Source organism: Antedon mediterranea, chromosome 2, assembly GCF_964355755.1.
Source record: "Antedon mediterranea chromosome 2, ecAntMedi1.1, whole genome shotgun sequence".
NCBI lineage: Eukaryota > Metazoa > Echinodermata > Crinoidea > Comatulida > Antedonidae > Antedon > Antedon mediterranea.
The window spans coordinates 36517241-36530812 of record NC_092671.1 but is presented as its reverse complement, the minus strand read 5'-3'; the positions used below and the strand labels follow the sequence as shown (position 1 = coordinate 36530812).

Sequence of the window (13572 nt, the reverse complement as noted above, 5' to 3'; positions counted from 1 at the left end):
TAGCCTTTTTTATTTGTATATAATTTATTCAAAATATCAACAATAAAACAGTACTAACAGCTACAACAATAAAACCAAAAAACTAACTTTATTTGTAATATTTAAAACATCTTCACAGAAAACAAACTTTAAAACAGTAAAATGATGTCTAACTGCTACAACATTAAAACGAAAAAAAAAAAATTGAGATTGTGGCATTTAGTCAACAGAAATGTATTAATGTAACATAAATGTTAATTATATATATTAAATTAAAGCTTCTATAGAATGCCCATCCGATAAATCTATTTTTACACCGAATTCGGTCTAATGACTGGATAGAAATCTATCTATGTTATGTTTTTCATGTGGTGCATTCACTATAGAATCTGAAATTAGTTAGTGTATGAATGATTGTATTTCTAAACATCACACGTTTTTTTATCTGGCCATCGGGTCTGCATCCAGATTCCGTGTGAACATAGACTAAAGCTCTTTCAACACTATCAAACTTTATGTGACAAAATAATGTGATGTGCCCATATATGGACATGATGATGTCCTTTCACTACCATATCTGGGCATATCACCACCATATTTGGGCACACCACACTTTCTTTTGTCAAACTAGTTTGATAGTGTAGACAGAGCTTTAATAATTATTTACCCTATTTTGTTACCCTTTTCCAAGTTCAGACAATTCTTAACATGAATTTATAGAGCTTTAGTTATTCTTCTAAATATTATCACTGTAAATAAAACACCATGATCAACAATTAGGTATCGAATGATGGCACTCATGTTTAAAACATTTTATATTCCCCCTTACTTCTTTTCGCATAGTGTATCAACACCACTTTAAAAAAGGGCTTAAAACCTGTAAACTGCCATCATAAAAGTTTAAAACAACTTTGTAGAAACATTTTAACTGCATGGTTTTGATAGAAGAAACCACCACTACCATGACTGTTTCTAGCAATATGGCTTCTGTCTCCGTACCATCAACTGGTTGGTTGGCTTCCTCATATTATTACGCCCTCTTCTTGATAGCTAATGTCGTCAGTCATGATATCAGAGGTGTTATCTTCTGCCGTGTCGTCATCATCTTCTATCAACGACACATCCGAATCATACGCGGTGATCTCGTCACCAGACAAGTGACTTTCACCCAACACAAAGTGTGCAAATCTTTAGATTAGAAAAAAACGGTCTCTAAAGCCTGTTTTCCTGTCGACGTTATTCAACGCTATCGTTAACAATAATTGGCGATCTTCTACGTAAACATTGAAATGTTAACGATTTACAGAAAAAGGTACTCGCTATCGTTATAAATTCAACTTGATCGTTTTCAAACGATCGTCGTTGAACTGTTAACGATCAACGACGATAGCGTCGAATAACATCGACAGGAAAACAGGCTTTAGTGTATCATGGAAATTGGCTAATTTGCCATCATATGCCTTTTACTATAGTTATATTGCAACACATAACTAACAGATAGAGTGAGTAACACAAATACAAAATAACAAAACAAAAGGAATGTAGTAAAAGAATTAAATGAAACACTATTATTTCATTCCATTTATTTATTTGACCAATAAACAGATACAGAACAGAAACAAAGCACAATGGTCAGAGGCAACTAAAGCAAAACAATTACTATAACTCAAAGAGTCAGTTGCCCCTTAAAACACATCGAAATACAACAAATATTGCACAAAGTAAAACATTTGTACAAGCTTATAAAAAAGTCTCTGAATACTCAAAATTAGTATAAGGGATCGATCGGTACATAAATATACAAAATTAAAAGATTAAAAATCGGAAACAGCATCTCTTTCAGTGAGGTAATGTAAATGGTATGAACAGATAATTAGACTATCGGATGAGACAAAAATACAATACAAAACAATAAAGGAAACTGAAAAGAAAGTAAAAAGACACCAGGAAGACCAAAAGAAAACTTGATAAACTAAATATAAAACGATTTAAAAGGAAAAAATGTAGACTTTAGCACAATAACAAACCATCCTACCCAAAACAGAAAAATATGGAAACAAATCATGGAAAGCGTAAAGTTGGAATGACGGAAAACGTTTCAAGAAATATTTAAAAACGATATAACAAAGAAACAAGAACATCAGAGATATATTTATACACAAAAAAAAAAAAAAAAAATAGATATAAAAAAAAGTTATAAAATCGTGACTAGAAAATACTGTCGCCTTATAATAATTGCACAAAAAATTATATAAAATGTATAATATATAACAAAATGTAAACAAACAAACTATAAATGTTGTACCAAAATCAGACCAACCTTTAAATGGTTTAATCTAATGGTTCTGTCTAGCCTTAAACATTAGGATATTTTAGGTTGTTTTTTTGTGGAAGATGCTTTTGTTAATTTCTTGGTGAATTGTTCTCTTTTTGTTTTGTATGTTTGTATATAGATGTACTATTCGAAATAAATGAATTAATTAAGATAGAAGCAGCAACTACTCATGTTTTTCAAATCAATATTATAAAAATAATGAATGTTTATGAGTGTAATGGCATGAGGTGAATGATAACAGGTTAAATATCAACGAGGCAAAGCCAAGTTGATATTTAACCTTTCATCATTCACCAAATTCCATTATTTGTACCATTACACGAAAACAAATATATTTTTTTTGGAAATATATATTCTATTTTTAATTCGTCCAATCAAATGACAGGAATTTATATAAAATTTGTTACATACCTTTTAGGTGATTCTAACCGTGATACCATCTTCCAGGTCTTTACTTGCGGACTTAAACACTGTTTTCTCAAATCGTCCAGAGCAGATTTAGTTTCTTCACGCGCTTGCTCCTCATACTCTTCCTCCGTAAGGAATCTAGGCTTCTTTATTTTCTTGAATTTCCTTATATTTGTATAAAAGACGTCAAAAGAGGTTTTTGAAAAAGTTTAATAGTGTACAAACGCAGAAAATGAAAATATACTCCCCAGACTAAACTATCCACTATAGCGTCCTACAGGGGTAATTGAAAACCTGGAATTTTACTGTAGAGCTCTGTCTACACTATCAAACTAGTTTGAATAAAAAAGTGTGATGTGCCCAAATATGGTAGTGATATGCCCAAATATGGTAGTGATATGACATAATCATGTCCAAATAATATGGGTACATCACATTTTTTTGTCACATAAAGTTTGATAGTGTGGACAGAGCTTTAAGTAATGACAAATTGACTTTTCATAAAATAAACATAATAAAACACAATTTATAAACATTATTTTCCTTTAATAAAAAAAAATTTAAACTGTGATGGAAATTAACTCTTGACAAATTATATGAATCCTGTCGTACTAAAATATGACCAAAAAATAACCTTACTTACCATCGTAAATTTGGTAAAATCCTTTTAAAGAATCCATACGGTAAGTTAATAACAGTTAACAGACCGACAATGAGGGAGACTGCAGCAATTTGGTCGTGAGTACTTTGATATATACAAAACAACGCACACAACTGTATCGCCCACTGAACAAGCTTCTGAGCGCGTTCATGGTAGCTAGGCCCATAGTAGTAACATACAGCAAAGCTTATCAGGGAAGAGATCCCTGTGTAGCAAATTACAAGATATTGATAATCTTTATCTGCTATGTTTTCAAACACCCAGTTAAGAATAACAAGTGCTCCGGACCAGCCCAGGGCAATGACGGCAAACGCACCAGTTTTCTGTGAATAGAAAAACAAACTTTAGATATGAACAACTGATGAACCAGTTCTTAAGATATTAAATGCGACGTTTAATTAGACCTTACTGGGTTAATCATTCAACCGCGTAATAAATTAAAAACTACATACACTAGAGTTAAGTCTGCAGAGTAATATAGATAAGATAAAGTAAATGGGGGAATAACCTGCGACTTGCAGCCTACTGGGCTTAATTGCGCACAGGTGTGGATGACACATACAAAAACTTTCTACTCCCCTATAGACACCCGTTCGTCTGTCTGCAACGACAGGGGCTGAATGGACCAGTACACCGGGGTAACCCTCTACTCTTCCATAAGGTGTACAAGGTTCTTTAAGTGCACACGAGCTAGATGTGCACACTAGACCTCCTTATCCTAGGACTTGTTCTATCACCAGAATAATGGTCGAGGAGTGACTTGAACCTGTGCCGATTGTATAGCTATGGTTTGCAGCGGCACCCCTGCCTTAACCAATCGGCCACTCAACTCGATAATGAGAATCATATAAGAATTACAACAGACAGGCAAATGATAATTCTTTAATATACCTCTGTTATTATTTATATTAACTAGTGTAAGGTAACTAATTCAGTGGTATATACGATAACATTTCGACCACTTTCTGTCAGCCTGACAACATAAAGTTGGCAACATGATAATAATTTAAGAACAAAAATGAAAAAAAGTTTACCCTTGGTATCATTCTACTTAAAATGTACACGAGTATGATGAGTGATGCAAATACGCCAATCGTGATTCCAGAGGAGTAATAGAAAAGAAGGTTCCTAGAAACGAAGGTTAAAGGTTAAATGAAATCAATACCATACATGTTGCAAATATATAGAGAGTGTATGCGTGTTTATAAAATAGTATTTAATGCTGAAATCAGCAAATTTATCGAATTATTATGAACATAGACATTGTCATTGTATACAATACATTACATATTCAACAAATCACAATAAAATAATAGTATGTACAATGATTTAAGAAAATGATGAAATGGGGTCTCAAGAAACCAGGAGGTTTGTATGATAAGGACCCTAGATTAATTTAAAACAAAATTATTTAAATTTAAAAAAAATTAATCATTTTTGTTTTCTTTCTGCAATAATAGCAACTTTTTGTTTTAATGACTCGCCACAATGCAGCTGTTGAGTCGAAAAGGCACACTCTCTAAAGAGAATGTGTGGAATGACTGTTAGACTCAATAGCTGTGTGTTCACATGTCGTGTCATTAAAAATCAAAAGGTGGCTACTACCGGTACATTCATAGACTTACTGACTTAATGCTGGAGCATAAATAAAAATAACCAAGCCAAATATACAGAGAGCGATGTAATACAGGTATGCAGCTAATTAAAAAAAAAAAGCTAAAATAAATAAATTAAAAATATTCATATAAAAAAAGCAAATTAGTTACTTTGGCCTGATTATACAATAATTAATTGGTCATTTCTAAATAAAAAATCAGGGTTTAGCACTATTGGTAATACAGTAAATATATGTATACTGTATCATAATTATCCAATATTATCCTTTTTATTGTAAAAAGTTGGAAATAGGATATTGCATTTAAGTGAATTTAAGTTTCTGAAACCATTAGATTTAGCTCTTTCCAGTAACTGGCCTGTTTCGGTCAAAGAATATATTGAATAATTCTTTAAAATACTTGATGGCCAGCAAATTTGAATTTAGGCTAGAAATAACATTGGTTAACTGGTGGGTGGATCAGTTAAAAATACTTTTTAGGGTAATCCCTCGATTTTGTGCTGCGATAGCACAATTTATTTCAATACAGTCAAGATAAATACAAAATAAAACTGAGAGTTGTAAATAAAACCGTAAACTAGGTCTATATGAACTTACTATAAGGTGTAACAGTAAGTTTGTAAGTATTGTCATGCATCACAGAAAAGCAGATATTCTTGAATGGGGACACACTTGCAACATTTTTCTCCCAAGGGGAATATTTTGGTAACCATCCTCTAATACAGCTTCCCTTCAACTTTTCTTCATTTTCACCAACAGTGACACTAGGACTGTCACATTTTGCATATTTTGTGCGATTACAAACAGCTTGCACCTTTAAAAATATGAAATAAATCATGTTTGTAATTTGTTTGTTTAATATGATATTATAAATGAATAAATAACAGTACTGGCATTACAGGCTAGACTAGCTACAGATGGGCAGATGGATAAGGATAGCAAATTAGGTGATTGTGAAGTTTTGGCTATTGAAAATTAATGTAGGTAAAATATCTAATTTTCTATATTTAAAGTCAGTCATATATGAATTTGACAAAAATTATATATACTTGGATTGCTAATAAAAAGTCTTGTGTCCAAATTCAGCCAGAATTAGGGGGTGGGATTATTACTTGGATTGCTAATAAAAAGTCTTGTGTCCAAATTCAGCCAGAATTAGGGGGTGGGATTATACTTGGATTGCTAATAAAAAGTCTTGTGTCCAAATTCAGCCAGAATTAGAGGGTGGGATTATATATACTTGGATTGCTAATAAAAAGTCTTGTGTCCAAATTCAGCCAGAATTAGGGGGTGGGATCATACTTGGATTGCTAATAAAAAGTCTTGTGTCCAAATTCAGCCAGAATTAGGGGGTGGGATTATACTTGGATTGCTAATAAAAAGTCTTGTGTCCAAATTCAGCCAGAATTATGGGGTGGGATTATACTTAGATTGCTAATAAAAAGTCTTGTGTCCAAATTCAGCCAGAATTAGGGGGTGGGATCATACTTGGATTGCTAATAAAAAGTCTTGTGTCCAAATTCAGCCAGAATTAGGGGGTGGGATTATACTTGGATTGCTAATAAAAAGTCTTGTGTCCAAATTCAGCCAGAATTAGGGGGTGGGATTATACTTGGATTGCTAATAAAAAGTCTTGTGTCCAAATTCAGTCAGAATTAAGGGGTGGGATTATACTTGGATTGCTAATAAAGTGTCTTGTGTCCAAATTCAGCCAGAATTAGGGGGTGTGGGATTATACTTGGATTGCTAATAAAAAGTCTTGTGTCCAAATTCAGCCAGAATTAGGGGGTGGGATTATACTTGGATTGCTAATAAAAAGTCTTGTGTCCAAATCCAGCCAGAATTAAGGGGTGGGATTATACTTGGATTGCTAATAAAATGTCTTGTGTCCAAATTCAGCCCGAATTAAGGGGTGGGATTATACTTGGATTGCTAATAAAAAGTCTTGTGTCCAAATTCAGCCAGAGAGGGGTGGGATTATACTTGGATTGCTAATAAAATGTCTTGTGTCCAAATCCAGCCAGAATTAAGGGGTGGGATTATACTTGGATTGCTAATAAAAAGTCTTGTGTCCAAATTCAGCCAGAGAGGGGTGGGATTATACTTGGATTGCTAATAAAATGTCTTGTGTCCAAATTCAGCCAGAATTAGGGGGTGGGATTATACTTGGATTGCTAATAAAAAGTCTTGTGTCCAAATTCAGCCAGAATTAGGGGGTGGGATTATACTTGGATTGCTAATAAAAAGTCTTGTGTCCAAATTCAGCCAGAATTAAGGGGTGGGATTATACTTGGACATGGGACTATACTCATCATATATTCGTATATCCTGAAACTTAAAATAATGTTTGTAAATGATAAATACAATTTAATTAGAATCACCTTAATTGTTTTCCATAGATTAGTCAGACCAATTGATTCTGCAGAAGAAATACAATATATTTCGCAACCACTGTCATTTTGAACATCAACTTTATAGGGTACGGGTATCACAAAGGAATTATCTGTAAAATAAATGCAATAACTATTATTATTAAATTAGAAAAAGAAATACAAATTAACATTATTTATAATTAAAGTTTTTAAATTTGGATGTAAAAAAACTTTCTTAAAAAAAACATTTTCCATGATATACTACAGTAGGTATACAGTATAGGTCCAAGAAAGCCGACCGAGGCCACCAGTCAGTACTTTCATTTGATGGCCTCTGTACTGAGAGAGAAGACAAGCCCTTCTTGCTTGGCTTAAAACATTAGTAGGGCCTAGCCTAGCCCTAGCTAGGCTAGCCTAGAGAGAGGCAGGCCTAGGCCTACTAGGCCTAGGCTAGTAGTTCTAGTACTAGTAGTAGGCCTAATCTAGCTAGCCTAAATGTTTTTAAAACTAAATATTTTATAACCAATCAACTTACTACTACTAGAACTACCAATTTGAAAACATGTAAATAGGCACAAAAGTACAGCTATATAGAAAATGGTGATATCCATTTTAAATGTGGGTTTTTTTGTATTCTTTTTTTAAACAAGGCCGATCAATGAAAAGGCGATGGCGCGTTTCAAATTCGAAAAGGGGAAATCCCTACCTACGTTTTTACAAATTGTCTATTTACCCGATCATTAGATATAGGCCTAGCATTTTTCTTAATGAGCATAAATAAAAGAAATACGCCTAATTGTTTATTTAAAAATGATAGCCTGGTATTTTCTTATAATTTATAACTGTAAAAAGAAGAAATCTATTCTTTTTCAAATAAATTAAAGTTAACAGTAGATGTGTTGATGAGTGTAAATAGCCTTCATTAAACTCAGTCATGCATGCTGACAAAATATAATAGTAATACGTCCGTCGTACGTCGTAGGACGTACAATTACTTTATTTTTAGTAGTTAAGGTTCCATAAACGAAGATGGCATCAAGCAACAAATTTCTTTGCGATGTCTGTAATTTATCTTTAATTTCAGGTAAGGTAATTTAAGGGTTATTTATAATGCTAGGTCTCTAGGCTAGGCCTAGACCCTAGCTAGCTAGCTAGGGCCAGGCCTAGTAGGGCCTAGCTAGGCCTAGGTAGATAGTACTAGGCCTAGGCCTAGGCTAGTAGTAGTAGTAGGCTAGTAGTAGGCTAACTAAAAAAAGCCTGTCTAACTACAGTACTAGCTAGGCCTCGCCTAGCTAGTAGTAGGGGCCGAGTCTAGGCTAGCTTGGTAGGCCCACCAGCCTACATACAGGTCTCTAGCTAGTTGTATAGGGCCAGGCCTAGAGGGCCTAAGGACTAGGATGAGATAACATGGTAAACTTGTTTCCACAGAGAAAGCAATGGAAGAACATCTGAAGGGTAAAAAACACCAGAAAGTTGAAGAAGTAACTAAAATGAGGCAGATCCAAGCAAAGAAGAGTATATTTGTTGGTAATCTTGTGAAGAGTATGTCAGAAATTGAAATTACAGATTATTTTATGAAGGTTGGGTCAGTTGAAAGAGTTATTTTGGATAAAGAAAAGGTAAATCAATGAATCATAAATGTATGTCCACCCTCTATGTTTAGCTCCTTGAGTGCTTTATAGATTGTAATTATTATTACTTTATTGTTTAAAATCATTTAATAATAATATTAATTTAAAGATGTATTATCCCCAAAACATGAAAAATAAAGATTAATAAAATCAGATTTTGAATAGGCCATTCTGCAGTTTTAATCAAGTTATTCACTTTTGTAAAAAAAATAAATCAACAAAAATAATTATTTTAGTTATAAAAAGAAATGGTTAATTTTAGCCACAAACCATTGTCTTACAGACAATTTAGGTATTTATTGCTTAAAAATTAATGTGAAATTACATTTTTTCGATCTAGTTTTTGGTCAAAGTGAATAACTATTATGTAACATTAAAATGGCATAGCAACAAGCAAATTTTAAAAAATAATTTTTTAGGGGGACAATTTTTTTTTTTATTCGAAATCATTTACACAGAAAATACTTCATTTCAGCACCGGTATGCAATTGTTGAATTTCAATCTGAAGAAGTTGTAGAACAAGCTCTAGCAACCAAGAAACATATCATAGGCGGTAGAAAGGTAAATGTAAAACAACGAGAATGGAAACCAGTAATGGGGAAACAAAAGCAACCAAGTAAGAAGAAAAACACAAGAGGTCAGGTTGATGAAGGAGTCGTTGAATCGCTTGTAGCTTTGGACAATGTAAGTGTCTACCTAGATCTGTCTACACTATCAAACTAGTTTCACAAAATGTGATGTACCCAAATATGGTAATAATCATCATGTCCATATATGGGCACATCACATTTTTTTTGTCACATAAAGTTTGATAGTGTAGACAGAGCTTTAAGGTTTTCTTTACATTTTTCTTTCCTACTGTGGCTTTTTTAGTGTTTTTTCTTGCACATCATCTAACAGGACAAGAACAATGGAGATGCTCTCCAATAGCAAACTACTACAGCATTTTTTATATTTAAATGTTAATCCCATTCTTCATCTTGTTGAATCAATGTTAATCCCATTCTTAATCTTGTTGAATCAATGTTAATCTCATTCTTCATCTTGTTGAATCAATGTTAATCCCATTCTTAATCTTGTGTAGGTAACAGAGCAAATGCATGGTCTTATGGCACAGTTACAGCTGTCACCAGATGATGTCAATCTTCGTTATCTAGTCTGTCGATTACTCCAGAGTGTTTTCCAAGAATTCATGCCATATGCTGCTGTTGCTCCATATGGATCATCAGTCAATAGTTATGGGGTCAAAGGTTGTGACCTGGACCTAAATTTAACGATAGATAGCAGAAATCTCATGTACGAGTTCTCAACACCAGATGCAGAAGATGAGGTTTGTCGTTTGACAAAAAAGTGTGATGTGCCTAAATATGGTAGTGATATGCCCAAATATGTTTTTTTCACATAAAGTTTGATGGTGTAGACAGAGCTTTATACTTATAAATAATACAACTTTTATCTGGTATATTATAGTATGTTTTGAAATATCTTAGTTTGATGATTAATGTTTTTAAAACATGTATGTATAATAACATTATTAACACATTTTTATATCCACTAGATTGTTGAGAAAATAGATAAGAAAAACCTAAAAGACTTTGATGAAAGTGAAACGATGGATATTGATGATAATGATGACAGTGTTACCATGGAAATCATTTGCAAGATAATACGCCAACTGGTACCAGGAGTGAAACATGTTCGAGGGATTCCATTAGCCAGAAAACCAGTTGTGAAATTCAGTCATTCTCAATCGGGTCTCTTGTGTGATATATCAATCAACAACAGGTATTGCGTCACATATTTATTTTAAGCAAATTTGATTGGAGGATTGTGGGTCACATGATATTCAATAAATACTCCATAAAGCCCATGTTATATCAACAGTGCATTTTTAGGCACGTGCAACGCGACTCTACGGCTCACTATGTCGGTTGGTCAGTTGGTCGGTTGGTAAACACTAACTTGAGCACACGACTGCAGTCATGTATATGGCCTTGTTGTTTTATGTGAGTGCATTATCTGTATACACGTGTTATATGCAATGTACCCTCAAACATCTATTTGAGATTTTTTTTAAAACTAATGTTTTTGTATTGATATGTTTGTAAATTATCTTATTTATAGACTAGCATTGCGTAATACTGAACTTCTAGCTTTCTATGGCAAGCTAAATGCAGTTGTACGACCGTTAGTGTTCGCAATACGTCAGTGGGCTAAAGTAAAACAGATTGCTGGCAATGTTGGAGCTGGACCAAAGCTTACGAACTACGCACTCACTCTACTGGTGATTACATACCTTCAGATGGAAGAGGTCAAAGTGCTACCTTCTGTGAAAGAGTTACAGGCTGCTAATGGTAAGGTTTGGCAAATAGGCCATGTAGGATTCTGGGTTAGATTTAGGGGTGGGGTAGGGTGGTTAGGCTTAAACTGAGATGTCATGATGAAATTACTTGAACAATTGTATAACCTGGATGAGAACAGCACAATGTAGATGTCATATCACCACCATATTTGGGCATATCACTACCATATTTGGGCATATCACTACCATATTTAGGCACATCACACTTTTTTTGTCACATAAAGTTTAATAGTGTAGACAGCTCAAGACTACAATCATATTGGATAGGTACATAGAGAGAATAGGATCTGTGATGATTGTTATTATATTTCCAGAAGATGGCGATGAATGTATTATTGATGGCTGGAACTGTACCTTTAATTGTGACGTCAACAATGTTGCATCCATCGCCAAAGAGAACTCTTTAGGTATGTATATATATAATATAAGCTATAAATGACAATCATGAGAATAACAATTCTCCATTATGTATTGCATTTATATAATATTGAATTTAAATATTTTATTTATACTGGGCGACCTCTTGAGACAAAGACAGGTCTCCCAGAGGGCCCAGATATGATCAGTAGCTATGACTAGTACACAGGGGTAGACCCCTACTAGTCTCGAAAGATGTACTAGGTTCTTTAATGTGCGCATGAGCCAGATGTGTACACTTGACCTACGGTTTATAGTCCTTATCCGAGAAGATTCTACCACCAGAACCATGAAGCGAGTGAGCCTTAAACCCTTGCCAAAATTATGGCTACGTAATTATGGTTCTACTGTCTTAACCACTCAACCCCTCGCTCGCTAATATAGTGTTAATCATTTGATATTATTTTATCAATCTTCCATTATTGTTAATTAAAGCAATTTTACAACACATTTATTTTACTTTAACTGCTTTCTAGATAATCTGTTGGTTGGATTTTATAAGTTCTATGCTACAGTGGATTTTTCAAGGAATGTAATTTGCCCAAGAAAGGGCAAGATAATACCGATTGAAATGTTTCAGACAGAAGCAGGAGAAAAGGAAAAGGAGTTCAAATGTGGGTGTTTAAATGTACAAGATCCACTGGAACTAAGTCACAACGTGGCAGGCAATGTCAATGAAAAGACAGTTAAGAGATTGGCTGGAGAGATCAAAGTGGCACAGGTGCGATGTCAATCAAAGAGGTTCTCAAAATCTGATGGTGAAAGGAAGTTATGGGGTTTGATGCTGCTGGTGAAGGAAGGAACTAGTGACTCACTGAAAGCCGAGGTTACTGGTTGCTTAGAAGTGGGTTTCGGTAATTGCACATTCTTGGATTCGTTTAAAAGTAGGTGGGACGGCAATCAAAATGGCGCCATCGCGGAATGGGTGCATCAGGTCATGCTGTTTTATAAAACAGTGTTACAAGATGTTTTAAAGTTTGATTGCCATGTAGAGTCTCTGGATGGAAAAGAGGACATGTTTGACATGAACAATCAACCAACGTTTGAGGAAGTTGAGGTCACTAGTTCAAATGGTTCATTAAAAAGACATCTTGAAGACGATTCGTCTCTGCCAACCAAGAAATTAAAGATGGATGGTGGAGAAGTACACAATGAAAATCCACAGACATCCGACACAAGTCTATGTTCTGCAGATGTTTCTTTCATCTCTTCCACAGATTCTCATGCCATTGACATGGATGTTCAGTCTTCTACCTCATCTGTAATCTCGCTCCCTGGTGAACATCTTATCACCTATATATGCAAGACAAAGTTCCCAATGTGGATTGGTCGACGGAAGCACAAACGAGTGTTGATGAAGGCACCAGAATACAAGTCAAACGTGTTTGCACTAGAACGTGCTGTAACTACCAAAGTGGTAAAAGAACAGGAGCTTATGGGTGATGTCAATTTCAAATCTGGATCAATGAGCCTACAGTTGCATCTGAGGAAAGTGTTTGAAGATGGTAGTTGTAAACTTGTTCTCAAAATGGAACCAGTGACCGAGGAAATTGAATGCAAAAGTTTCTTTCATTTTTTTGACAATTTCTTTTTGAAACTGTTATCTGAACATACATTTCAGTAAAAAAATAACAATAAAAAGTGCTTAAAAAAGTATTTTATTTTAGAATGTTTGAGATTTTTAAAAAGCAAAAATGTACTATATGTAAAAACTATTTTGTTTGTATACCATTTTATTGGTACACATATTATTTATAAGTAAGGCATACTGTACTGAACTCTTGATATTAC

The 13572-nt window shown here is 34.1% G+C and overlaps 2 protein-coding genes across 3 annotated transcripts; one reads left to right on the top strand and one right to left on the bottom strand.

Annotated features, from left to right (window-relative positions):
* Nucleotides 1-43: 43 nt before the first annotated feature.
* LOC140039878 (nuclear envelope integral membrane protein 1b-like) lies at nucleotides 44-8009 on the bottom strand. Its single transcript, XM_072085463.1, has 8 exons — nucleotides 7906-8009; nucleotides 7380-7501; nucleotides 5596-5812; nucleotides 5009-5081; nucleotides 4418-4511; nucleotides 3366-3706; nucleotides 2726-2887; nucleotides 44-1167 (listed from the first exon to the last, which is right to left on the bottom strand). Exons 1-8 carry the CDS (start codon nucleotides 7979-7981, stop codon nucleotides 1002-1004), a joined length of 1251 nt encoding a protein of 416 aa, XP_071941564.1. The 5' UTR covers nucleotides 7982-8009; the 3' UTR covers nucleotides 44-1001.
* A 310-nt stretch (nucleotides 8010-8319) lies between these two features.
* On the top strand, nucleotides 8320-13542 carry LOC140040930 (speckle targeted PIP5K1A-regulated poly(A) polymerase-like). Of its 2 annotated transcripts, none has more exons than XM_072087211.1 (8): nucleotides 8320-8454; nucleotides 8799-8989; nucleotides 9477-9686; nucleotides 10087-10332; nucleotides 10561-10787; nucleotides 11127-11356; nucleotides 11682-11771; nucleotides 12258-13542. In XM_072087211.1, the coding sequence occupies exons 1-8, from the start codon at nucleotides 8400-8402 to the stop codon at nucleotides 13403-13405; spliced, it is 2397 nt and encodes a 798-aa protein (XP_071943312.1). In that variant the 5' UTR covers nucleotides 8320-8399; the 3' UTR covers nucleotides 13406-13542. The 2 variants fall into 2 exon arrangements, with proteins under 2 accessions (XP_071943312.1, XP_071943311.1); XM_072087210.1 differs by having other exon boundaries at nucleotides 11679-11771.
* The last annotated feature ends 30 nt before the right edge of the window (nucleotides 13543-13572 follow it).